The sequence below is a fragment of the Nothobranchius furzeri genome, chromosome 4 (genome assembly GCF_043380555.1).
Source record: "Nothobranchius furzeri strain GRZ-AD chromosome 4, NfurGRZ-RIMD1, whole genome shotgun sequence".
Lineage (NCBI taxonomy): Eukaryota > Metazoa > Chordata > Actinopteri > Cyprinodontiformes > Nothobranchiidae > Nothobranchius > Nothobranchius furzeri.
In genome coordinates this window covers 6139367-6163662 of record NC_091744.1, presented here as the reverse complement: position 1 = coordinate 6163662, position 24296 = coordinate 6139367, and the positions used below count along the sequence as shown (strand labels likewise).

Sequence of the window (24296 nt, the reverse complement as noted above, 5' to 3'; positions counted from 1 at the left end):
AAAACATACGGCCGCAGGTCAGATGATACGACTACAAAATCTATCATCGACCTGTGACCTAGGCTGCCCTGGTACCAAGTGTACCGGTGGGCATCCTTATGTTCGAACATGGTGTTCGTTATGGCCAAACTGCGGCTTGCACAGAAGTCCAATAACAAAACACCGCTCGAGTTCAGATTAGGTGGGCCGTTCCTCCCAATCACACCCCTCCAGGTCAAGCTGTCATTGCCCACGTGAGCATTGAAGTCCCCCAGCAGGACAATGGAGTCCCCTGATGGAGCACTATCTAGCACTCGTCCCAGGGACTCCAAAAAGGGTGGGTACTCTGAACTGATAGTTGGCCCATAAGCACAAACAACAGTCAGGACCCGTTCCCCGACCCGAAGGCGCAAGGAAGCTACCCTCTTGTCCCCCGGGGTAAACCCCAACACACAGGCAGAGAGTCTCGGGGCTAACAAAAAGCCAACCCCAGCCCTCCGCCTCTCACCCGGAGCAACTCCAGCAAAGTAGAGTGTCCAACCCCTCTCCAGGTCTCGGGTTCCAGAGCCAATGCAATGTGTCGAGGTGAGTCCGACTATATCTAGCCGGTACCGCTCAACCTCTGCCACAAGCTCCGGCTCCTTCCCCGCCAGCGAGGTGACGTTCCATGTCCCAAAGACTAGTTTTCTTGTCCGGGGATTGGACCGCCAAGGCTCCCGCCTTGGTCTGCCACCCGATTCGCATTGCACCAAAAATCCTTACTTTTGTTAAATAAATCAGTTGTTGAACCCCCACTCCTCTGTTTGGTCTCCTTTCTTATTACAGCCCACCACTTCCAGTCTGGGTTGTAACAATCTGCAGACAGATTTCTGAGTATCTCCTCCTTTACACAGATCCTCACTGAGCCATGTACTGTGAACAAATAGTTTCTCCATGATATTATCCAGCAAGGTTCCGTTTTTGTCAAAACAAGGGTGAGGTAATGAAAAAATAGAAATATTTCATTAAATTAACATTTAAATTATTTATATGCATCATTAAAAAAAACATGTTTTGAAATATATAAAGTGCACCAAACTTTACTCAGTCCATTCAACAATTCTAAATGGACAATTATGTAACTCATCAATTAATTATTTGAAAGGATAATTTGTCAATTAAATACTGAAAAAAATAAACAATACATTAATGAGGCAAGAACTTCTCTCTCTCTCTCTCTCTCTCTCTCTCTCTCTCTCTCTCTCTCTCTCTCTCTCTCTTTCTCTCTCTCTCTCTCTCTCTGGAAGCCCCACTCTAAGGGAGTTTGCAGTGTATTAGTGAGTCATATATTGTACAACCACAGTCATAAAGTTTTCAACCAGTAGTTTTATTTCAGTATGAATTTTTCCAGTATCACAAAAAATGTAATTTTATATGGTTAAAACCATCTAGCTTATGTGCACTTTTTAAAACACTGCCCAGCAAACATTCGGACGTTTAATGACAGCTGAACGGTCACAACTGTAAAATACCTGAAATTAAGAAAAATTAACATGACATCCACTACATTTTCCTTGCACGGACTCGAACCTGGATCCTCCGGGGCGAGAGTCACCCGCTCTTCCAGCTGAGCTATGCCAGCAACTACTAAATATCAGACTTTTTTATATACATAGAGGGTAAAGTGCGGGGTAAACTAACCAATCAGAGGACAGAGAAGATCTGCCACAGGCCACGCCTCCAGAGTGCCAAAAGCCCTTACAGCGGAGCGAGCAGGAGTCTGCCGAGCGCGCACAGAGGCTGCCGCGCGCGCACGTTTTCCTCTGCCGTGTGCTCGTTGACAACGCGCGCACGCAGGTTTGTCACTTGTGCACATCCTTGTGCGCTCACAGACACAGTTTGCTCCCTCTCAGTGCACAAATGACCTCTCGCCATGTATATTTCCGCTCGCGAGTCCCGTTCACACGCTCGCTGCCATGTATATTTTCGCTCGCGAGTCCCGTTCACACGCGCGCTGTGGACCAAATGCGCGTGCATGGGTTGTGGCACGCTTTAAACGCCATAAGACACCGGCAGCAGACGCTGAAAAAACACAAAGGAGGGGACTTCGTCGGCTCCGCGCTGATGCCGCAAAGCATCATGGGAGTTGAAGTCTTTGCTGTAAAATCGGCCAGCAGGCCAGTTTTAAGATATTTTTTATATTTATCTCGCGGGCCACATAAAAATGCTCCGCGGGCCGCATCTGGCCCGCGGGCCTTGACTCTGACATATGTGGTTTAGCGTTATGCCAACTTGTTACCAAGTCAGTTTACCGTACCGATCAGTCTTTTTCTTACAAAATACTCCACTTTATAGAACTAAGATGCCCTGCCTATCTCCAGCGGTCAAAGGGCAATCAGGCGGGGTGCACCCTGGACAGAGAGCCAGTCCATCGCAGGGCAACACAGGGACACACAGGACAAACAATGTTGTACACACACACACACACACACTCACACCTAAATACCTTTATAAAGGCGTGGGTTTTGCATTTTGGCAAAGTTTTCTGGGCTGTGTGTATAAAATGGCACAATTCGAATTACGAGCATTTGTGGAGGCCCCGTCTCGAGAGGCATTGGAGGACTGTCGGAAAGCCGACCTGCTGCAGATAGCCGCCCACTTCAATTTGGAGCTTCCAACCCCGATACTGAAGAGAGATCTGAAAACTTTGATTATGGACTACCTCACTGACCAGGGACTACTGCAGTCCTCCTCACCAGTTGCTTCCAGTCCTGACTGTGCTGCTCCGGATCCAGATCCAGACCCTAACCCGACCGTTGGAGGGGAGTCGTCAACGGACGGGAACATGGATGAGGGCGAGGTAAAACCCCTTGTTTTCCCCTCAGGCGGATCTGCAGCTGAAGGTTTGATGTCGGGGGAGTTGCAACTGAAACTTGAACTGGCCCGTCTTGAAGCCGATGAAAGAAAACAACGGATGCAGATGGAATTGCAAATGAAACGGCCTGAAAATGTTCCCTGTATTTTATAATCATCGTACACATGATTTATTAAAGGAAAAATTACAAAATATTTAAGTAATCAATTAAACTTAAGTTTTCAGACAAGATTCTCATATTGATGATACATCATCAATATGAGAATCTTGTCTGAAAACTCAAGTTTTATTGATCCTATTTATCTTAATAAATCCCACAAAACTAGATGTTCTAGACTAGTAGTAAAAAGTATCGGTACTGGTATCGGTATCGGCAATACTAGCCCCTGTATTTACTTGGTATCGGATCAATACCAAATTTTGCAGTATCGTACAGCACTACTTTCCTTGGAGTGATGCTGAAAAACTGGTTCATGCATTTATTACATCAAGACTGGATTACTGTAATTCATTACTCTCAGGAAGTCCACAGAATGTAGTTAAAAGTCTTCAGCTTGTCCAAAATGCTGCAGCTAGAGTTCTGATGAGAATTAAAAAGAGAGATCACATCTCTCCTGTCTTAGCTTCCCTACATTGGCTGCCTGTTAAATTCAGAATATATTTTAAGATCCTTCTTCTCACATATAAAGTTCTTAGTAATCAATCTCCATCATACATCAGTGATCTGATTGTTCCATATGTTTCTAACCGAGCACTTCGCTCTCAGACTGCAGGTCTACTGGTGGTTCCCAGAATATCTAAAATTAGGATGGGAGGCAGATCTTTTAGTTATCAGGCTCCTCTCCTGTGGAACCAGCTCCCAGTGTTAGTCCGTGAGGCAGACACTTTGTCTGCTATTAAGAATAGGCTCAAAACATTTTTATTTGATAGGGCCTATGGTTAAAATCTGATGTTAGCCTAGATCTGGACAAGTGGGGGAGTAGAGGGAGGTGGAGCGTACAGTCGGTAAGACGGCTCTCTTGCCCTGCCTCCAACATGCCTCCTTCTAAAAGGCTAGGTTATCCAGAGTTATCTCTGTAGTTATGCTGCTATAGACTTAGACTGCTGGAGGATACACTGACCACTTTTCACACTCTACTGCTTTCTTCTACAATCTGCTCTTTAACAGTATTATTTCCTGCAATTTCAGCAGTTAACTTCATTTTTTCTCTAAGTGTTTTTCTCCCCAGAAGAAGCGACAATGATGTTCTGCTGAGCTGTGGTGGCCTCATGGGGGGGCATCGTCTAGCACACTGCTGCTAACCACTTAAACATTCTCCCTCTCCTGATAATAACTTTTTGCTTTCCTTGACGTTGGATGTGCTACTGCTAGTTTACCCGTTTAACAATAGATTCACTAGGATAAATACAATAAAGTTTATCTCTCACCAAATAGAATATTTACTAAGCAATCACGGTGTAACCATGGACACATTGCTTGGTGTGTGTGTGTGTGTGTGTGTGTGTGTGTGTGTGTGTGTGTGTGTGTGTGTGTGTGTGTGTGTGTGTGTACCTGTCTAAAGGGCATGCTCGGATGATTGCAAGGTACCAGGAGAACTACAACGCATCAGAAAGAAGCTTGCTCATAATATACCTGGACAAGGTAAAGATATATCAGTGTTATTTATCCTTAAACATTTCTGTGAGTGTTGTTTTTTCCTCATTGGTTGTTTATTTGTTTTATCTCTCCGCAGGTTTCACACACAAAACCAGAAGAGATCACATTTAGAGTTCATCAGATGCTAAAGGTCGATGTTCTACAACCAGCGGTAGTGTCTGTCTACAAGTTCAACACCCACCAGTATGTCGATCAGGATAGTGATCGTGAGTTTGGTGCTTCTGACCCTTTAGAACATTCAGATTCAAACATTTGATCTTGTATTTCTCCTTTTCGTTTTAAAATATATGATCATACTAAATCCTCTATTTGGATCTTTTTACCTTTTTTTTTGTTATTTCCTCATGAAAAACACCCCTACAGCGGCTTCTGACTTCTTGCATGTATTTTCCTGTCTTAGTTGCTTCATTCCTTCAGCCAATTTTGTTAAGCTATTGCATTCAGCTGAATCGGGTTGATGCTGTGTCATCACGGCCCGCTCCTCCCCATCCAGGTATAGCCTACAGTCTGGATCCCTCCTCCCCTGGTCTGTAAACACTGTCTCTTTGTGTAGCTAGCAGGGAGTTTAATCTCCACAGTTGTGACGAATGTAGACTGAAAGACCATGTACTGTTGTATTTTCAAACAGTCCTAATCTAGATGATAATGACTTCATCTCACAAAGCAGAGAACCGCTGTGTGAAGTTCTACCATCCTGAGAGAAGAGCTGGAAAGCTACTGCGCCTCTGCAGAAATGAAACCTGCACATGTGCTGAAGGTAACTGGAGAATCTGTCAGCAGTCAACAAACAGGTTTTAAACACTTTAAACCATTTGATGGGATATTTCTATACTTCTGGGGGCTTTTGTAGTTTTTTTGTGTGTTCTCAGAAAACTGTAGTAGACGTAAGCTTGGCAACGTTAACAATGATGAGCGAACAGCTAAAGTTTGTGAGACTCAACTCAGCAGCAAAATAGAATATGGTGAGTTTTTGTGCCATTATAGAGTTTAAATCTTTTAGTGGGGTGTTGTGATTGGTTAAAAGTCTGCTGCTTGTTTGTCTTTAGTTTACAAAGTGAAAGTACAAGAGGTTGAGGACAGCTTGTCCACTGACGTTTACACTGTCAAAGTGCTCAATGTCATTAAAGAAGGTGGTTCTGTTAAACTTCCATCTCGTTGAAGTGCCAAAATTAAATGACCAAAGTTTTTTTTTTTATCATTGGGAACTTTATTTATAGTCAGGGCTGCTAACCTTTGCAAAAATTCCAAAGTTGATTTTTTTTTTATTTAATGTGGGGGAATTCCAATGCAGTATTTCTAAGAACATTGGGCTAGGTAAAAATTACACTATTAGTATGGCTGAGAAGGTCCAGTTTTAGCCATAGACATGAATCCGTAGATGCCCCATAGAGCGCTGGAGAGTGTAACAGCATCACTGCCATATTGGATGGGTCTCCTCCAGAGGTGTTACCAAGTCACTGCTTTGCAAGTCACAAGTAAGTCACAAGTCTTTCCAGTCAAGCCCCGAGTCAAGTCCAAGTCTAAGACAACCAATTTCAAGTCGAGTCCAAAGTCAATGATGTGGAAGTCCAAGTCAAGTCCAAGTCCTTAACTTTGAATTTTCAAGTCATAATCAAGTCATCTGTCCAACTTTAATGGCAATGATCATAAATAAATTCCAGAAATAAAGCTTCTTAAAGCTTCATTTATTTGCTGAAACAAGCAGAAAGTACAACTGAAACTGATTATAAACAAAGTGCTGCTGCATTTAGCAGAACAAGATCAAACCCAGAACGATGAATGATTTATGATTTCTGTCCATGTCGGGCCACTTTTGGGCTAAAATATCAAAAATGCTCAAATCATCATCAAGTTGACAGATGCAAGTCGATTCAAGTCGCAAGTCATTGGTGTTCAAGGTCAAGTTGTAAGTCTTTATAGATTTTATCAAGTCAAGTCAAAAGTGATTAAAATAATAACTCGAGTCTGACTCTAGTCCAAGTCATGTGACTCGAGTCCACACCTCTGGTCTCCTCACTCTCCAAAGTCGATGCAGGGTGAGCAGCTGTGCCTGTTTTTGTGCAGCCTACAGTTGCAACAGCCGGCGTACAATGAAAACAGATCACATGGGATTACTGGTGACTTTCTAGCCTATCTAATAGGATTTTATATTTGATTTTATTTTAATGTATTTTGTTAAATTTAAATTTAAATATCATGTCATACCATGTGTGTGATTTTGTGAAAAGCTTGATAAAATGTGTTTTTTAGTCGTCTCACAGAATGTCATCCAAAACTTTCAACATGGCTGATTCGGTGCTTTGATGAGGTTTAAACACAGATTGGAAACATGCTTAAGAGCACTGGGAACCTTGCCGGATAACAAGCTGCTGCTGACAATTTCCATCACATGGGGAGCCACCACAGGAGGGTTGCTAGGAGCACATTAGACACAGAACCACAGGGCTTCAGTTTCTGACCAACATCAGCAGTTCTAACAGAATTGCTGGTTGGAAGCTAACAAAGACTGCTGGGGTCGAGGCCTGAGGAGATGAATGGCACTTTGGAGCCACAATCGTCAGACATAAAGCCCTTGGTTATTAGTTCAAGACCAATAAATACCCAAACACGAACAAAGACATTCATACAGACAGAATTTTTTTTAATGTACACATTGTTGTTTTAAATAGGAAAAGCATTTATGTTAGATTCCACAATCAGCTACTTAGAAATTTTAAATAAATATCAAATACAGCAAAAGAAACTTATGACAAAATAGAAATTGTCATATATTTTTACTGTTTGTTCTTTGTCTAAATATACAGTACTTTAAAATATAATTTCCTTATTTGTAATCTGTTGTTCAGTTTGATTGATGGCCCCATGCTCTGTCTATAAGGGATTTATGCATCACAGAACTCAATCCTTTTGTGTGGCTTTTGAGAGAAAGGATTTTTCATGCTTTAAGCAGATGATTCACTGAGACACACACCCCTGGAGACTGAAAACTCAAACTGTAACTAATGTCAAAATAAAATGTGAAAAAGGACAAAGTGGAATTTATGGACTGCAGATGCTCTTAAAGGATAACACAGTAGACTTGTATTTTTATTTTTATTTTATTTTATTTTTCTTGTCGCCACTGGAGGGCGTAAACTCCCCTCCTCAGTTTGTAGCACTGTAGAAGGGACACTGAAGATCAGAGAGATTCATTGTTTCCATCCTGAGATATTGGAGTATGGCAGTCAAATGCACGTCTCATTGTGTGAAAATTAGCAGCTTTGTTTGTTATCCTATTCCAATCTGATCCCACTATGTTTTAGCTGTAGCTGAGTGGTGGGCCATTTCTCTTGAGGCCTGGGATCCTGCATCTTTGATCCTTTGATCACAAATGTCGTGGACTCATTGTGATCCTAAAAACCCACTATTAGTGAATGCAGTGACATAACCGTTTGCTGTGCTTTAAGTAGGCCTATTCTTTGGACATTTTTATTTTTATTTGCAGGATCACATGGATCCTCAGAATAAATCACACGTATTCCTCAGTTATACACACTGCAGAGAAGCTTTAGGTCTGGCGAAAGGCAAAGATTATCTCATCATGGGCTCAAATAAAGATATTTACGCTGATGACAAAAGCCAGCCATTAGTTTATTGTCTTTAATAAATTATGCTTCTGATGACCTTATGATGGTGTTGGCATGTAAACTCCGTACCTGCTTTTTATTTTTTCACATCAAGTATGTGTTTGGTGAGAAGACCTGGGTTGAGTACTGGCCCACAGAAGCAGAGTGTAAAACTGTGAAACACAAAACTGTCTGTGAGGAGATGGAAGAAATGGCCCAGCTGTACAACATCCACGGATATCCACATTAGTGACAATTAAGAAACAAAATGATCATTTAAAGTTGAGTTTGAGATATCATCTCACTTCTTGATGGAAAGAAATATATATGAAATTATAAATGACCCAAATGTCAAACTGAATAAAATAAAATAAAAACCATAATCTCTTTAATCATTAGTTCTGCTTTTTACGTTAATTTAATGTTTCCATGAAGTTACAGTCAGTACCCCACCACCATATTTTTTCTGTTTTTGCTTAATATGCTGATCTGAAACATTTGAACCCATAAGAACACAGAGTGACAGGTGTCACATCTTAATTCAAAGCTCTGGCAATTTCCCCTCCAGCTTTGCTATATCGATATATAAAAATATATTTTACCCAGAGTCACATTTATGTTGTCTTTTATATCTGTTTGTTTTATATTCTGTGAGGGGTTGCATTCCTTTGTGCTAAATCTTAAAAGAAATTCCCCAAATCATTAAGAAAATAGAAAATAATATGCTACGTTTCAGTTTTCATCAGTTATAATATAAATCATTATGGTTTAAACAAGAATGCACATGATTAAACAATTATGACCAGCACTGTTTTGGTGGTCCTTTATGCTCAGTCACAACAGCCATGAAAAACTACAAATTTCCTTGGAAAATGCAGTTTTACAAATAACCGCTAGATGGGAGTAGCGCGCTACTGTGCAAAGCCGTTCAGAAGGCAGAAGAAAAAGTGACGTACTTCCGTTTGCTCAGCCGCCAGTGGATGATGTCGGTGTTCTTTGAGGATAAAAGGATCAAACTTTAACTTCAACATTCTGAAGCAAACGCTGCTCGAAACGACTTGTAAGCAACGATAGTTTGGAGCGAAGCGACATCTCAGGTTTTACTCACGTAAGCGGAAAAGCTAGTTTTTCAGCTGAGGTTTCTCTGTCAGAGGATTCTACTATGGCCAAGGTACAAGTCTTAAATGTTGCTGTCTTGGACAACCCGAGTCCGTTTGGAAACCCGTTTCAATTTGAGATAACGTTTGAGTGCATGGAGGATTTACCGGAAGGTGAGTGTTATATCCCAAAATCTAAATAAAATCCCAATGTTAGGTTTTGACATCTGCGTTTTAACGTATTTTCACCAAGTGTCAGCTCTACTTTAGCGCTGTTATGTTAATTATAAATTCATGTTAACGTTATTTTTATCAGTATTTATTCAATATTAGCCTTAGTTTTCCCACTTTATTATAATCTGTGGCACGATTTGTTGAAAATTGGCGCTGGCGCGTTAGTCCTAATGGGCCCGCCTCCTCTGGGCTGTGATTGGCTCAGAGATCATCACGTGCGGGTGGTTTTACGAAGCCAATTGGCTGGTTACAAAGTTGTTTGTGAAACAGACTGATATTGCCGCCAACCTAGGAAAGATCAGATGGGTTGTTTTTAAAATGTTTGGTTTGAAAAAAGGCGCGTTGTCACTCATGTTTATTATTAATGTTTTTGTTTTAATAGTTAAATTGGTAAATGAATCGAAGATGTACAGACTGATTTGGCTAATTTGATACTTGACAAAGTTATGTTTCAATAAATCTTAACAACTCAAACTTTACTTAATGTAATTATTTCTTATTTTAACTCCCAGTAGGCAGACTCTGGTATAGATTACTTATTATGGGATAAGTAAAGTACGGTAAGTAAATTTTATTTATATAGCACTAATCACAGACAGTGCTTCACAGAGATCAAAACAAAGCATAAAGTCATAAAATCATAATGAGCTTAAAACGGAAATTAATTAAAATCAGAACAACAAACTCATAAAATTATAGAATACCATGAAACAAATGAAATGATTACAAATTTGAGTTTAAAAAATAAGAAAATAAAAGATTTTGGTAAAAGTAGCTTTAAATAAGAGACTTCTGTTTTTTTTTTTTTAATTGTCCAGACTGTCACGAGATTTTGTTTATAATTAATTGTTGCAATAAAGAGAAGTGTGCAGCTTTAAGTGACCTTTTTAGGACAAACATTAGTTTTCTCTCTGTGCTGTCAGATCTTGAGTGGAAGATTATCTACGTGGGGTCAGCTGAGAGTGAGGAATACGACCAGGTTCTCGACTCGGTTTTAGTCGGCCCGGTACCAGCTGGTCGACACATGTTTGTGTTTCAGGTGAGTTCTTGAATTAGGTGTTTTCATTGTACTTCTGGGATACAACGCATGTTAAGAACATGGTTTGTTGCAATGCTATATTTAATGTTCGACTACTGGACCTTAATCTGGTCTTGTTTCCATCCTCTGTATCCCTCTTTAGGCTGATGCTCCTAACACGGCTCTGATTCCAGAAAGTGATGCTGTAGGCGTGACTGTTGTCCTCATAACCTGCACCTATCGTGGACAGGAATTTATTCGCATTGGGTATTATGTCAACAATGAATATACAGATCCAGAACTACGAGAGAATCCACCCCTGAAACCAGATTACTCCCAGGTAACAATAAAAAGGCATATCTGAGTGAAAAGATATGCATATGTGGCATTTATGTATTTTAAATGCCGCTTATGCTTCCATCTAGTGCTTTTTCTTTGAAACTGACCATAGCAGATACCTTTTGTAACTCTTTGTAGGCGTTTCCATTCATGCGCAATACTGGCTCATTTTGGGGTGTGCAACCAAATAAATCATTGATTACTTTTCAGTAATAGTAATTGTATGTTGGCTGATGATGATGACATTACAGCTTCAGATTTTTCTGACACCTTTTTGGAAGAGACAGAATGATGGAAGTGGACATTAAAAAGTGAAATATATCATAGAATGTAGAAAATTAAAGAGGATACAGTAGTTACAGGGTTTAAACATTAACTTGGTAAAGTTTCCTACTTTTGAAATTATATTCTATTAAAATTTATTCACCATTGTAACCATATTTTGTGCCTCGTTATGTAAAGAGGCAGGGTGATATGACATGCATTTAGAGCTGAAACAACTAATCGATTTAATCGATTATAATCGATTATAAAAATAGTTAACAACTTTTTTAGTCATCGATTAGTTGTTTAATAATCATATTTTACCGCATAAAGTCTATTTTTTACCACAATCTGACATCGGTTACAAGCTGTTAAATTTGCCGCCAGTGTGTGGCAGTAATGAGCCACTGATCTACCAGTGGAGCCGTAGAAGAAGAAATGAGCCAATGGGTGCCCTCGGTTTTCATGACGTATCACGTTACTGACGCTCATCTTGCTGTGAGAGATGGCGGAACAAGAGGAAATACGGAAGAAAAATAGAAGCGACAAAACTGAAGAGAAACCCCGGACAAAAACCTCACGAGTATGGGAGCACATTTGAGACGAAAGCATGTGGGGGCTGATGCAGCAGAGGAAGAGCACCGCGGTCAAGTGAGCCGTCATTTGGAAGAGCCAGCCCGGTAAGTAACAGAAAATAAACAAGCTGGACTTAGTGTTTTAGCTGAGTTCGTTATAGTGGATGTTAAACATGTTTTTTTGCCGCGTCAGTCTACGGTGTTCTACTTCTGATTGACTAGATGCAATCGTGAATCTCCTCCGTGTTGTGTATCATGCGCTTGCCAAATTTAGCACGTCTGTTTATAAGAATGTTCTCGTTAAGAGAAAAACGGCACAAACCCATAACTATGTTCCTCATTCAAAAAAGGACAACTCCGCGGAGAAAAATATACAGACAAGCTGTGTCCAGGTGAATATAACACGGCATAGTTGTACGCTTTCAATTTTTAAATACAGGAGAAATTCAGAAAAAGTCATTTTTTTTTACTATTAAAAGGCTGTTTTACTATCTAACGCTGTAAAACGCCTCACAACACATTTTTATCATGTTTCTTAAACAGTATTACACAAAATAAACATTTTTCATATTTCTCTGGCTAATTTAAACACTCCCGACTCAAAGTAAAAACCTCATGAGCTTCTTACTTAGAGCTTTTTAATAGTAAAAATGTTTTACTTTTTTTCTGAATATCTCCTGTTGCGGGCTATTTTGTAGAACGTAACCCTCAAAATAAATGATCACTGTATATTAATTAATTCAAATAATATAATATTGATTTAGTGTTGTAGTGTGTGTGCTGCTTTATTTTATATGTGTACTTATTTCAGTCTATTTGTGTTTCTTATGCAGAAAAAAACAAGCAACGATGGACAACTACATGGGGAAGAAGACACTCACCCCCCAGCAATTCATACCACTTACAAACTCTATTCTAAACATGCTGGTAAAAGACATGAGGCCACTATCCATGGTGGAAGGAGCAGGCTTCCAGCTAATGCTAAAAATTATTCTGGACTGATATTTTGCACTGTTTAGCTCATTTTCTACTGCTGACTGTGTTCATGTGCAATAAAATAGATTGCAGTCAACTGCACAATTCTCTTATGTTTTTTTGTTCTTAACTGAAATGCATCCATCACTTGTATAGGTTAAATAGCTAAACAGTAACAAACCGATTAATCGATTAATCGAAAAAATAATCGACAGATTAATCGATTATGAAAATAATCGTTAGTTGCAGCCCTACATGCATTTGTAAAGTCAATCATCACTTCACAGCAAGATTTTGGGTTATTTAGCTTATAAGAGAAAAACAATGGGAGTTTTTTTTTTCTAAGTCATTGTAGAGAATATGTTCCTACATTTAATTAGAAATCATAAAATGTGAAATATCACCTTAATGGATCAGAAGATTGGATCTTTTTATTGCAGGGATTGAGCAACACTTCGTATTAACTTCAAGAAAAGAAAGTGAGAGTCAAGTTTTAAAAGTTTAAAGATTTATTACTAAACAAATTAAAACTAGACTAACTTTAAACACTAAATAAGTGGTTGTCACGATACTAAAATTTCAAACTCGATTCGATACTGGGGAAAAAACTCAATACTCGATTTCGATGCTATTTAAAAACACCAATTTATTGAACAAGTTTATTCAAAAAATAACATTCCTCAATTTATATTGCAAAAATTAAATGTTAAGAATTAAGTGTATAAAGTGCTTAAACCTTTCAAGTATCGGCAGTTTTTAAAACGTGCATACGACAACTGGCGAAAGTTAACACTTTAAATCATGAATTGTCTCACTATATATACACTATTAGCAGAGTGATGTTTTGCTGCTTAAACTCTGTTTAAGGTGCATTTTTGCACATATGACTTTGTTTGATTAGCTTTATTAAAAATAGAGTTCTTCTGATTTATTAAGAGAGCCCTTTGTCTTCATTCTTCTCTTGAGCTGGAAAGGAAGAAACCGTTTAGAAGCAGAGCATGCGACCTTGAGCAATATCTCATGCAGATTAAGTTTGTGTCAGAAATTTCTGGTTTTGCTTTGAGCAGAGAAAAACAGAGCAGGGCCTTTTAGGTCAGAAATGGACAATTCATCACGCTACATCATGTTTTCACCATGTTACTCAGATTTTTATAAATGCTAAAAATTTAGTTTGTGATAAAAGTATTTAATTTAGATTTAAAACTAAAATTAAAACAAACTAAATATTTAGGTCTTACCAAAATAATTGGTTTGTAAAATAAATATTTAATTGACTAAATATTTCATTTGGAGCTACATTTTTATTTTTACCAAGTAAATATTAATTTTTCTAAATAACTATTTAGTTCCCAGCTGAATATTTATTTTGAAGCTGAACCTAAATATTGATTTTGCAAGCTAAATGTTTAAGTCTGGCCTAAATATTTAGTTTAAAAATAACTAAATGAAATACTTAGATTTCTAACAAAATATTTAGTTGGGAACTTTAACATTTATAAATGTGTGAGTAACATAATGAAAATATGACTTTGAAAAATAAACTCCCATTTTATTTCTCTTATGATGGGCTAAATAACCCAAAATACTGTTATGATTGTTTGACTTTACAAGTGGCACCCCACAAGGCGATGGCAGTGAGACAGCGCCAAGAGCCCAAGTCTGGTGTTATCAGAACACTATTTTCTCTAGCTTTCTATAACAGAATTTTAGTTTGTTTCTATAAACAGGATTACGGGCATTTTGCTCCATGTGGTCTCTAAAAGTATGATGGAGCTGATGTTGCTTGGGTCTATTAAACTGTCAGCATTTTAACTGTCAGGAATTAATGGCTAGAAAAGTAATTGAAATGATGATCTGAAGTGTTTGTATCTAGTCGTTCTTTACTGTGATGCTACAAATATTTATATCTGAACAAAAAGACCTAAAAATGACTATTAAATCTGACTTCCTGTCTTTTTGAATTTTTTTAAATTCTTTTGTAGCTCCAGAGAAACATTTTGGCCTCAAACCCCCGTGTAACTCGCTTCCACATTAACTGGGAGGGCATGGCAGATAAGATGGAGGACTGTGAGAATGTTGACCCATCTAACACCAGTGGCATGCTCCCGCCATCCTGTATACCGGGAAAGATGCCCCCTCTGGCACAGATGCCGGACAACTCCATGGACTGCATGTAAGGGTCTAAAGATTCCTATGATGGACAAGAAGCTCTTCCCAACAAGTACTCAGCCACCTCGCAACCACACATTTCAACCAAAGGCCATGGATGGTTCTTTTAGTGAAATGTGGACATTAAAGAGAATTTTCAGTATTGCAGCGTGGACATTATTTGTATTTGGCTCTTCAGGTGAGAACGGAATAATTGCCAGCTTTGCTTCCTTGTGTGCTCGTTCAGATCTGCCTTAAATAATCAAAAAGGTTCATCTTGAGAAGTTTTAAGTTGCCAACAGGCTCGCCACAGCCATGAGGCATATGAGCCGAATGTCTAGTGATTATTTTATTATTTTTTTATTATGTTCTCAGTTTCAAATTCTGTTACAGTGTTCAGTGTGAATAGGTTTAGCAAATGATAAAATAATTCAGAAACCAATCTTTGGAAAGTTTTCTAAGCATTTGAAGTGATTAATTCATGTATTTTCCTAATGTTATTTGTTGTGGATGATTCAGAATCGGGGATCAGCTGGTAAAAGTTTCACAATAATTATTAACACAAAATCTGAGTTGGTGCAACTCTAGAAATCTTTTGTTCATTTGTTTGACTGGTATTGCAGAGTAAATCCACAAAGTGACGGGCTTTGTTTGGGACTTTTCTACATCACGTACCGTATTAAACCCAAATCTTCGATTGATGCATCTTTTCAAGGGAAACGATCAGAACTTGGGTTCGGGGTGTGTTTGCTGTCATTGAAGGGCTTTTTTACTGTAAATGTATTCCTATGACCCGCTTTGTCTTCAAAAGCAGACGTTTCACTTTGTACTTCTCATATATCCTCTGCCTTTTACTGTGCACAAGCAACAAGGTTAATAAAGTTTGGTTTTGTTGATTTTGCTCTGATTTCTAATGCTCACTTGGTCTGATTTCAGACTTGTGTGGAGAAAAAAAATCTGTGACAAACAGGGAAGACTCGGGGCACGTGTTGGTGCGCATCAACCCACTACTCCCCCCCCCCCCCCCCCCCACCACCTTCTTTTTTCCAATTTCATTCATAAAATGCAGCAGCATCACTCTATCTCCACTCTAGCCTCATGTTGCCAGGCAACTGCTGCAAAAAAGAGAGAAGGGAGGGGTGTGTCTGCTCTCGACCATTTTATACCGATCAGTGAGTAACTCCCCCTTCAATCCATCTGTTACCTCTGTCTGCTTCTCACATCTGCCCTGTTTAAAACAACCGAAACAGCAGCAATCAGAATTGGATGCACTCCGAATGCAGCATTATGTAAACATGCAGCAGGGTTTAAGAGCTAAAAATAAGCTGATCAGCTGCAAATCGATCTGGTAAATATTGCCAAACATCTGCTTGTTGCATCTTTATTTAATTTGAAGAGCTGCCACTTTTGCCTAACGTTGACAGTCATTTGGCATGGTTTTACAGCACCTGAGATCAAATGTGGAAAAGAATATAGCTGGTTAATTGGTTGTGCTGTAAAAAATGTGGCTTCAGAGTCAAAGTGATGAGGATGCTATGAGATCTATTTATAGATTTGATTTATTTTTTCCTACCAACACAAGCTTACGTTAAATCAAAGGGGCATTCTAATGCAAATCTGCGAATCGGAGCTTTTGATGATGCTGATGATAAAAGGACCCCTGGTCCGCTGCTCTCTAGTCCAGCTGCTGCGGGGTGATGAAGATGAAACACCAGTTTTTAAAATCTTGTTTATTTGTGTTCATTTCTCACAGAATAGCCTGCGAAATGTTTAGATGTCTTTGCTGCCACACTGCGCCGCGCGTGCGTTAAATTCTGACCAACATTTCTAAAAATAGACTCACGGTTGACGTCACTCAGCCAAACGTGTAACAGTCGCTCAGCAGCGGGAAAGAGCGAAGTAGAGGAGGAGGGTATTTATGTCAATCACTGGTGACAGCCAATGGGCGTCCTCGTGTTCGCTGAGATTCCCACGGTCCGTCCGTATCTAGCCAATAGAAGGGCCGGATCACAAAAAGTGGGCGGAGTCGTTGTCGGGAGGAAAATATTCTGTGACGTTGCCCTCATTCGCGTTGTGTTGGGCGGTGGGAAGCTGCTGTTGTTGATTGACGGCTGCAGTTGGCCAATCACAGTAAACTGTTGGTCACCGCTCTGATAAAGTGGCCAATCATCGACGTAAGCACGAGCTGTCATTCAACGCTGGTTTAAGCAAGTAGGCGGGACGTTCGCTCCGCTGTAGTTCCGTCATCTCGCTGGTCTCCGAGGCTACGGGGGCCCGATGTTGATTTGGGTGAATACCTGTCGTTGTCGGACCCCGCTGAGGCTAAAATTTTGCTAAGCTGGTTTTATTGACAACAAGCGAGACGCTTTCGATTGAGAACATTGCTCCCTCTCCGCTGGTATTGTTGTTTTTATAGGCTGGGAGAGGTGGTGGAGAGCCGGGGAGGGGAGCTCCGTTCGGCGGGGGCTGCAAGGAGGGTCAGGTGGAGACTGTATCCTCCGTGTCCAGGCCAGCTGCCTCCGAGCTCAACCCTGAAGCTCCGGCGAAGCCCCAGCTCAACGTGGATTTAAATCCGATGCTGGCCAGCGGCTGCGGGTGACCGTGGGAGGGAGCGAACCCGCTTATCTAACGTGGCGCCGCATTAGCAGCTGTCAGGCTACTAAAGAGCAAGACCTCGGAGTGAACGCTCCGTGCTGCTGCTGGATTCAGGAAAACACCGTCCAGATCGAGATTTGACCGACTTGAGGAGGCTGCAGGGCGGCCGGAACGCCGCGGATTGCCTGTTGACAGGTTGTCATCATGGGCAACGCGCCCACGGCAAGAAAGGGCAGCGAGATGGAAAGCGGTGGGTATCCTGATCCGTTACATCCTCACGAGATGATCAGAGACAACGTGACACGGCAGGCGATGTTAGCTTTACAAAACCTGCAACACAGCGGCCTTTCCTCACGATGCTTTCATTTAATACCATCCACATGATGTCCTCCTTACAAGCGAATTAGGATGTTATTTGACATGAACCCCATACCAGCAGCGATGGCTGCAAGTTCTTCATCATTTCAAATATGTTATTGAGATCTCTAAATAAAACTCAAGATTTCCTGCTACAGGGCATTTAACTGAGGATGCAAAGCTAGAATTAACTGCAAAACAACCACTCTTAAGCTGCAGTAATATTGGCATCCTCACTTCCTCTTGTACTCGGATCTTGGCAAGACTGCAACAAACTATGTGTCAGATATTTCCTGAACACTCTGTGCCTGTTGCTCTTTGGAGGGATGTATTGTCAAGACTTCTTGCAAACATGGGGGGGGGGGGGGGGGGGGGCATTTAGTGTTGATTGGCTAAGGGATATAATTTGGTCTATCAAATAAACAAAAGTATGGAAGCCTACTGATGAGAAAGCGATGGCAATCAAAGCGATTGTGTTTTATAAATCTACATTTTAGGTTGACATTACGTGACTTTTCATTAAGAACCACAACCTTTGTACCTCAGGGCGCAGTAAAAACAACCTGCACATTGGAAACATGAAAAATATACATTCTTCAATATGAAGCGTGAATATTTTGGCTCAGAATCGCTGCTTTGGATGTTATTCTTGTGTGTTGTTGTGCTGTAAGTTTTACTCACGTTTACAGCAATCCTGTTACTAAATAAAACTGGATTTACTTTGACTAATTTGATAGACGATGTGTGGGGCTGGGAAAAAGTATTTACCTCTTTACAGATTTCTACAGTCTTTGCTTTTGGGGTCAAATTTAGATGTTTCAGACTCTGCTAATTTCAGTATCTGATTTAATTCATCAAGGTGGGGGGAAATTGTCTGGCTCTATGTGAAAATAGCCTGCAGCCAGCCGCATGCTTCCTTATGGGAAGTTCTCTGTGTAGAATTAAACAGAGGATGAGTCTGGCAGGCCAGGCTAATGTGAAAACTGTTTAATTGGGGATAACACCTTTGGTGACAACAGCTGATGCAGCTTTAAGGTCAAAGGCTACAAACTCCTTCAAGATTTTCTGATAGAATTCATGTTTGCATCCGTTGCAGCAAGTGGTCCAGGTGCTGAAGCAGCGAAGCCCTAAACATCACACTACCACCACCATGGTTGACCATGATGCTCTTTCACTGACATTTAATTTTACACCAGATTTAATGGGTTGCACACCTTCCATAAAGTTTGAATTTCATTTGGTCAGTCCACAAAATATTTTGCCAAAAGCCCGGGAGATCATGATGCCTTTGGCAAATGTGAGATGGGTCTTAGTTGTGTTCTTTTTTTAATCTGCTGAGGTTCTGGCCTTGGAACTATAAACATGAATACTTAGATGACCCATTGGGCTCTGGGGAGTGTAACAGCGTGCATTCAGGCTTCCAACACAAAATAATGGACACCACCAGTGTTGTTGAGTACTAAAAGAACTTCAACAAAAGAACTTACCAAGTATTCTGTGCACCTAAATAATAGTGACACACACCCCCATCGACAGTTGCCACATACAACCTGAAAAACATTACAAATAAGATGTAGAAACGCCAGGAAAAGTGACACCGGTCAATTTAGGCAGAAATGTTGAAATTTTTAACGACATAACAATTGATAACAACAATAAACAACTACTCGGTTCTGTAAAAAAAAAAAACAGAACATATAAATGAGAAAAAAATAAAGCTGAAAACTACTTCCTGGTAGCACTGGACATCTTAAAATTTGTGATCTTGGGTCCTCTGAAACCTACCAGCTCGCAGCTCAGAATTCTGAGTTTAATGCGTCATTTCCGGTTAACTTACCTCAGAAAAACGAGTTCTGACGACAACTGGAACGCACCACTAATCTCCATTTTCAGTCAATGGGGCTAAAAAAGCTATTTTTTAATCTGCTTTGCCTGACGCCCTGAATTGCACACATGTTGCACTTCAATTTAAATGAAAAGTAAAGATGTGTGTTTCGATCACACCTGTCAAATTTTGAAACGTATGAGTTTGTAAAAATTTGTAATTACAATTACAAATCGGACGTCCCCCCCCCCCCCCCCCCCCCCCGTGTAGCTGCTATTTACCACATGGCAAGATTCATGGTTGTTCTTTCCTACTGAAAGAAGGATTCGAAGCTCCCTTAACCATTTTTCCTATCCTCTTCTATAATGGCCTCCATTTAAAATGATAGCGCAGCCGCGATGTGGCGCGTCTGTCTCCGGTGTGCCCTAAGCTTTAGACACCATAAAGACAGCACCAATCCAAGGGGGGCCTACATATGGTATGTCTGTTGGGTTATAAGCTTGACTCTCCGAAAGTCCAGTTAGAATTGACAAAGTTCATCGGATGAGAAGCGAAACATCTTCAAGAAACCAAAGAAGTCCAGTTGCCTTCATTTGAACTCTCATAATGCAATTTTTTTTTCAGCTTTTTCTTATGTTGAATTATGAATTTTGACCTTAACCAAGCCAGGCCTGTAGTGTTTTAGATGCTGTTTTGTGTTATATTTTCTTTAAAACAGGGCAGGTTATGTTGCTTTTTGAGATCCTTCAGTCAACTTTCTTTTGTCTGAAAGTAAGAATTTTCCTAAAAAGCAGGTTCACTGAGAACCCATTTATTGCTCAATGTTTTTGAAATACGATTTGACATTCTGACTTTCACATGCATGCTGGACGTGAAAATAGTTTTCTACCACTGTTTCCGACATTAGCTACCGATAGAAAACAGATGGGAACCACTTGGGTTAGAAAGAGTCACATAGATTTACGTCACACTGTAAACTAGCATTCATGGACTCACTCATCTTGGGTCCTGACGGGGAAGGCTGTTGTTGATTTAGTCTCAGTCTGAATACGTAGAACCATGTGATATTTCAGTTCGTGTTTTTTATTAACTCTGCAGACATTTCTAAAATTCTGTGTTTTTCTGTCAATATGGGTGGACATTAGTGAGGAAAAAATGAATTTTATGACTGCAATATAACAAAGAGTGAAAAATCGATGGGGGGTCTGAATATTTTCCGTACCCACTGTACGTAGACGCCCTGTGAACTGGCGCTGCCTATTGAAGCTGCTGTAATGGCCGGCCGCCATCTTGGACGGGTCTCCATTCCAGATATATAGTATGGTGTAGTAGTTAAAAAATAAATATAATGACATAAAACAAATAAAAATGTATAACTCCAACACTTGTAGGCTAGAAAAGTCCCAGAAAGTTCCTATGTGATCTGTTTTCAATAGTTCGCCAGTTGTTGCAACCATAGCCTGTACAAAAAAATGGGCATAGTTGCTATGCATTGACTCCCAATTGGTTTCGTAGAGTAAGAACCTCCCATCCAATATGGCGGCAACGCTGTAGCACTCTCCAGTAGCCAAAAGGGGATTCTACGTATTCCTGTCTATGGTTAGCATTAGCAACTCAACAACATAGCAGAACTCCTTCAAGCTTGTGTTATTTATACCAGAGACCACAGTGTATCGAAATAAGGAGTGAATAAGAGATTTAAATCTACATATCTGATAGTAATCAGGTCTGAGTGTGGCTTGGTAAACTAAACTCAATAAATTCGTGATTTAACAAGAGGGAAGATTAATTTTGCACAAAGGACCAGGCTGGTTTGAATAGCTTTTTTTCTCTAAACAAATGAAATCATCATTTGAAAACTGCTCTTCTAGATAAAAATTTTACGGACAAATCAGGGGTGGTATCTTACAATGTTTTGGGTGTTATGTTTAGTTACTCAATCTGCAAACATCAAATTTTTTTCTTATGAATTTTGTGCTTTTCCCTTTTTTTTAATTCAACAGTCAAGGAATTCCTTGCTAAAGCCAAAGAGGACTTCCTCAAAAAGTGGGAGAATCCTGCACAGGTGAGTGTGAAATTGAAGGAGATTTCTGCTACAGTTGTAGAACTGTGACGCACAAAAAGCTAAATGTTGCTAACTTAAATAAATATGGTTTTCCTCCAACTTTGTCTGTTAACGTAACACCAAACAGTTTCCAGCTTCTCTGCCCTATTGGTTCAAAGTGGAATTACAACTGTCATAAACAACCCTGCAGTAGCTAACGCTAACAATGAGCTAACACTAACATGAGCCAAGGCTTACTAAATAAGCCATGAATTAAAAGCATCTACATTGTTGGACAAACATTATTATTATTATTATTATTATTATTATTGATGCACTGATATGAAATTTTGGAGCCGATACCAATATCCAATATTGAGATCACTGTTATGGCCGATAACCAATATTTGCCGATACCGATATACTGACATTAATGCTTCCAAAATCAGCAGATTTTGTATAGCATAAAAATTATTCAAGCTGAATTTAGAATAAAAATTATTAAAGCTGAATTTACGTTATTATGTACACACACACCACACACGTTTACATTTCTGAGATGATTACATTCACTATCACATGACTAAACAAATACACATCACCCCCCTTACCCTCTGAAACAGATAAACTGGAGATGAGATGGAAAAAATATCCGTTAATATCAGCCCGTTTTTATTTATTGGACCAATACCGATATGTTAAAAAATGACTAACATCGGCCGATACCGATAATGTTGCCGATATATTTTCCATCCCTAATTATTATTATTATTATTATAGCAATGCCAGGTCACCATCAGCCCATGATTTCATAGCATCCTTTAGCTCCCTCAAACTAGGCAGCGCCAATGTTCACTATGGTTTTAGCTCTTTGCTTCACTTCCAAAGACATTACTTTCTTACTTTTACTTCTATGCTCTGCCATGTTGCCATTAAAAAATGCAAACTTGTTCTTTTTTTTCTTCTTGTGTTTTGTAGTTGATGTCAGCAAAATAAAAAGTTAACTGCTAGACTGTTTTTAGCTACCAGCACATAAAAGAGGTAGCAGCCATTTAGCAGGTAAAGAGCGCCCTCTAGGTCACGTATACCTGCTGACAAAACTATTAAAGTTGCTATCCATATTATTTCTTTCATCTGATGGCACCATCTAGTGGCTGTCAAGCGTATCACATCTTGACCTAATTTCATTTCCATATGTACAGCTAAAAGTAACGCCTCTTGTTTATGAATGTGCTCCTCTAGCCAACAAGCAGAGCTAAAAACATTGTTTTACAATTATTATGTTCACATTATGTTGTGTATTCATATATTTATATTTTAAAGACTTACTTGTCCATGAGAAAGGCCGTCAACCTGCATCAACCAAGATACGTCGTTAAACGCTTGAGCACACTCTGTGATTAATTTCTGTACGTACGCGATGGTCAAACGCTATTGGTTAATGCTGAGCGGCGCTCAGTTCATATTGCATTGAGCTCTACGGGACAGGGGGTGGGCTTAGCAAAAAAAGAGGGTGTGTTTCCTACATTATATCACATACATGAATGATAAGACAACGACTTTTATGTATTTCTGAAAGATCATACACAATTCTTGAAAGGGGAAAACTCCAAACAGCAGATTTAAATGCATTTTCTGGTCAGCAAAGAGGTGCAGAGTGCTGTCCCATGTGAAGTTGATAATCACTGAACCCCACTTTTGAAGGGATTGGTTAAAGTGTAAAAATCTGCTTAGTGTTGCTTTAATGTGAGGACACAGAATTTAATTTGACTTCTTTTTTTGTTGAAACTGTTGATTTTGAAAAAATCATCCACACTTGCAAGGTCCACACACACACACACACACACACACACACACACACACACACACACACACACACACACACACACACACACACACACACACACACACACAGACAATGATCCCATAAAACTAGGTGAAATTAGAAATGCAAACCAAACAACTGCTTTATCATAAATAGTTGTCATATATTTCTATGGCTTCAATTTCCAGGCGCTGTTCCTGATAATTATCAGATAACTTACATCCATGTATCATAATATTCTTTAGATTTCTTACAGTGTAGTCTAAATCACCAGAAATGGAACATGTTGCATAATATATTTAGACGTTTTCACGTTTCCATGTGTATTTCTCATTAAGTCTACTGTAATATGATGTAACCTCATTTGCATGATCCAGTAGGTGGTAAAGAGTGTCAAAGTTTATATTATTACTTTAAAAATATGTTTACAAAACAAAATTTTCAAGAAAGTGAAAAATCAATAAAATAAATATTTTAAACGGCTCCCTGTAAACCAGGTGTCAGAGATTATATCTACTGTGTATTTCTAAAGATCACACATTTATATACACTAAATGATTCACATGCAGCATGCTGCTAGCACTATATGAATATAGATATTCCCAACATAACCCAACCCAAACGTCAGATTTTCACCTGCTAACCATTTTTGTTTTGTTTCTTCAGAACACTGCTAGCCTGGAGCAGTTTGAGAGGTTGAAAACTCTGGGCACGGGCTCATTTGGTCGTGTTATGCTGGTGAAGCACAGAGAAACTGGCCAGCATTACGCCATGAAGATCCTCAATAAGCAGAAGGTCAGTCTGGGTCAGGAGCTGGCTGGGTTATGGGAAAGGGAGGTGGGGCAAGGCTTTTTAATAAGTCTGTCTATAGGGGGTGTAAAGGATTCTTGTGCAAGGACTCAAAT

At 39.6% G+C, this 24296-nt stretch overlaps 2 protein-coding genes and 1 long non-coding RNA gene across 3 annotated transcripts in view; all 3 read left to right on the top strand.

Moving 5' to 3' along the window:
* The first annotated feature begins 9054 nt into the window (after nt 1–9054).
* Nucleotides 9055–15075, top strand: asf1bb (anti-silencing function 1Bb histone chaperone). The gene is made up of 4 exons (XM_015974534.3): nt 9055–9366; nt 10350–10465; nt 10608–10784; nt 14580–15075. Exons 1-4 carry the CDS (start codon nt 9258–9260, stop codon nt 14772–14774), a joined length of 597 nt encoding a protein of 198 aa, XP_015830020.1. The 5' UTR covers nt 9055–9257; the 3' UTR covers nt 14775–15075.
* LOC139069577 (uncharacterized) lies at nt 11530–12702 on the top strand. The gene is made up of 2 exons (XR_011520253.1): nt 11530–11727; nt 12456–12702. It is a non-coding gene; the product is annotated as an uncharacterized lncRNA (long non-coding RNA).
* Nucleotides 15076–17320: 2245 nt separating the features above from the next.
* The window catches only part of prkacab (protein kinase, cAMP-dependent, catalytic, alpha, genome duplicate b), a 37339-nt gene continuing 30363 nt past the window's right edge, over nt 17321–24296 (top strand). The window contains exons 1-3 of the mRNA XM_015974535.3: nt 17321–17590; nt 21526–21587; nt 24058–24186. Of these exons, the coding sequence (XP_015830021.1) occupies nt 17545–17590; nt 21526–21587; nt 24058–24186 (237 nt within the window). The 5' untranslated portion in view covers nt 17321–17544. The remainder of the gene's footprint in view (nt 17591–21525; nt 21588–24057; nt 24187–24296) is intronic.

Excerpts from the sequence above, each read along its gene's own strand:
- asf1bb (XM_015974534.3), top strand. The coding sequence starts at position 9,258 with ATGGCCAAGGTACAAGTCTTAAATGTTGCTGTCTTGGACAACCCGAGT. Across the intron at positions 9,367-10,349 it reads CATGGAGGATTTACCGGAAG|ATCTTGAGTGGAAGATTATC; the intron begins GTGAGTGTTATA and ends CTGTGCTGTCAG. Across the intron at positions 10,785-14,579 it reads TGAAACCAGATTACTCCCAG|CTCCAGAGAAACATTTTGGC; the intron begins GTAACAATAAAA and ends ATTCTTTTGTAG.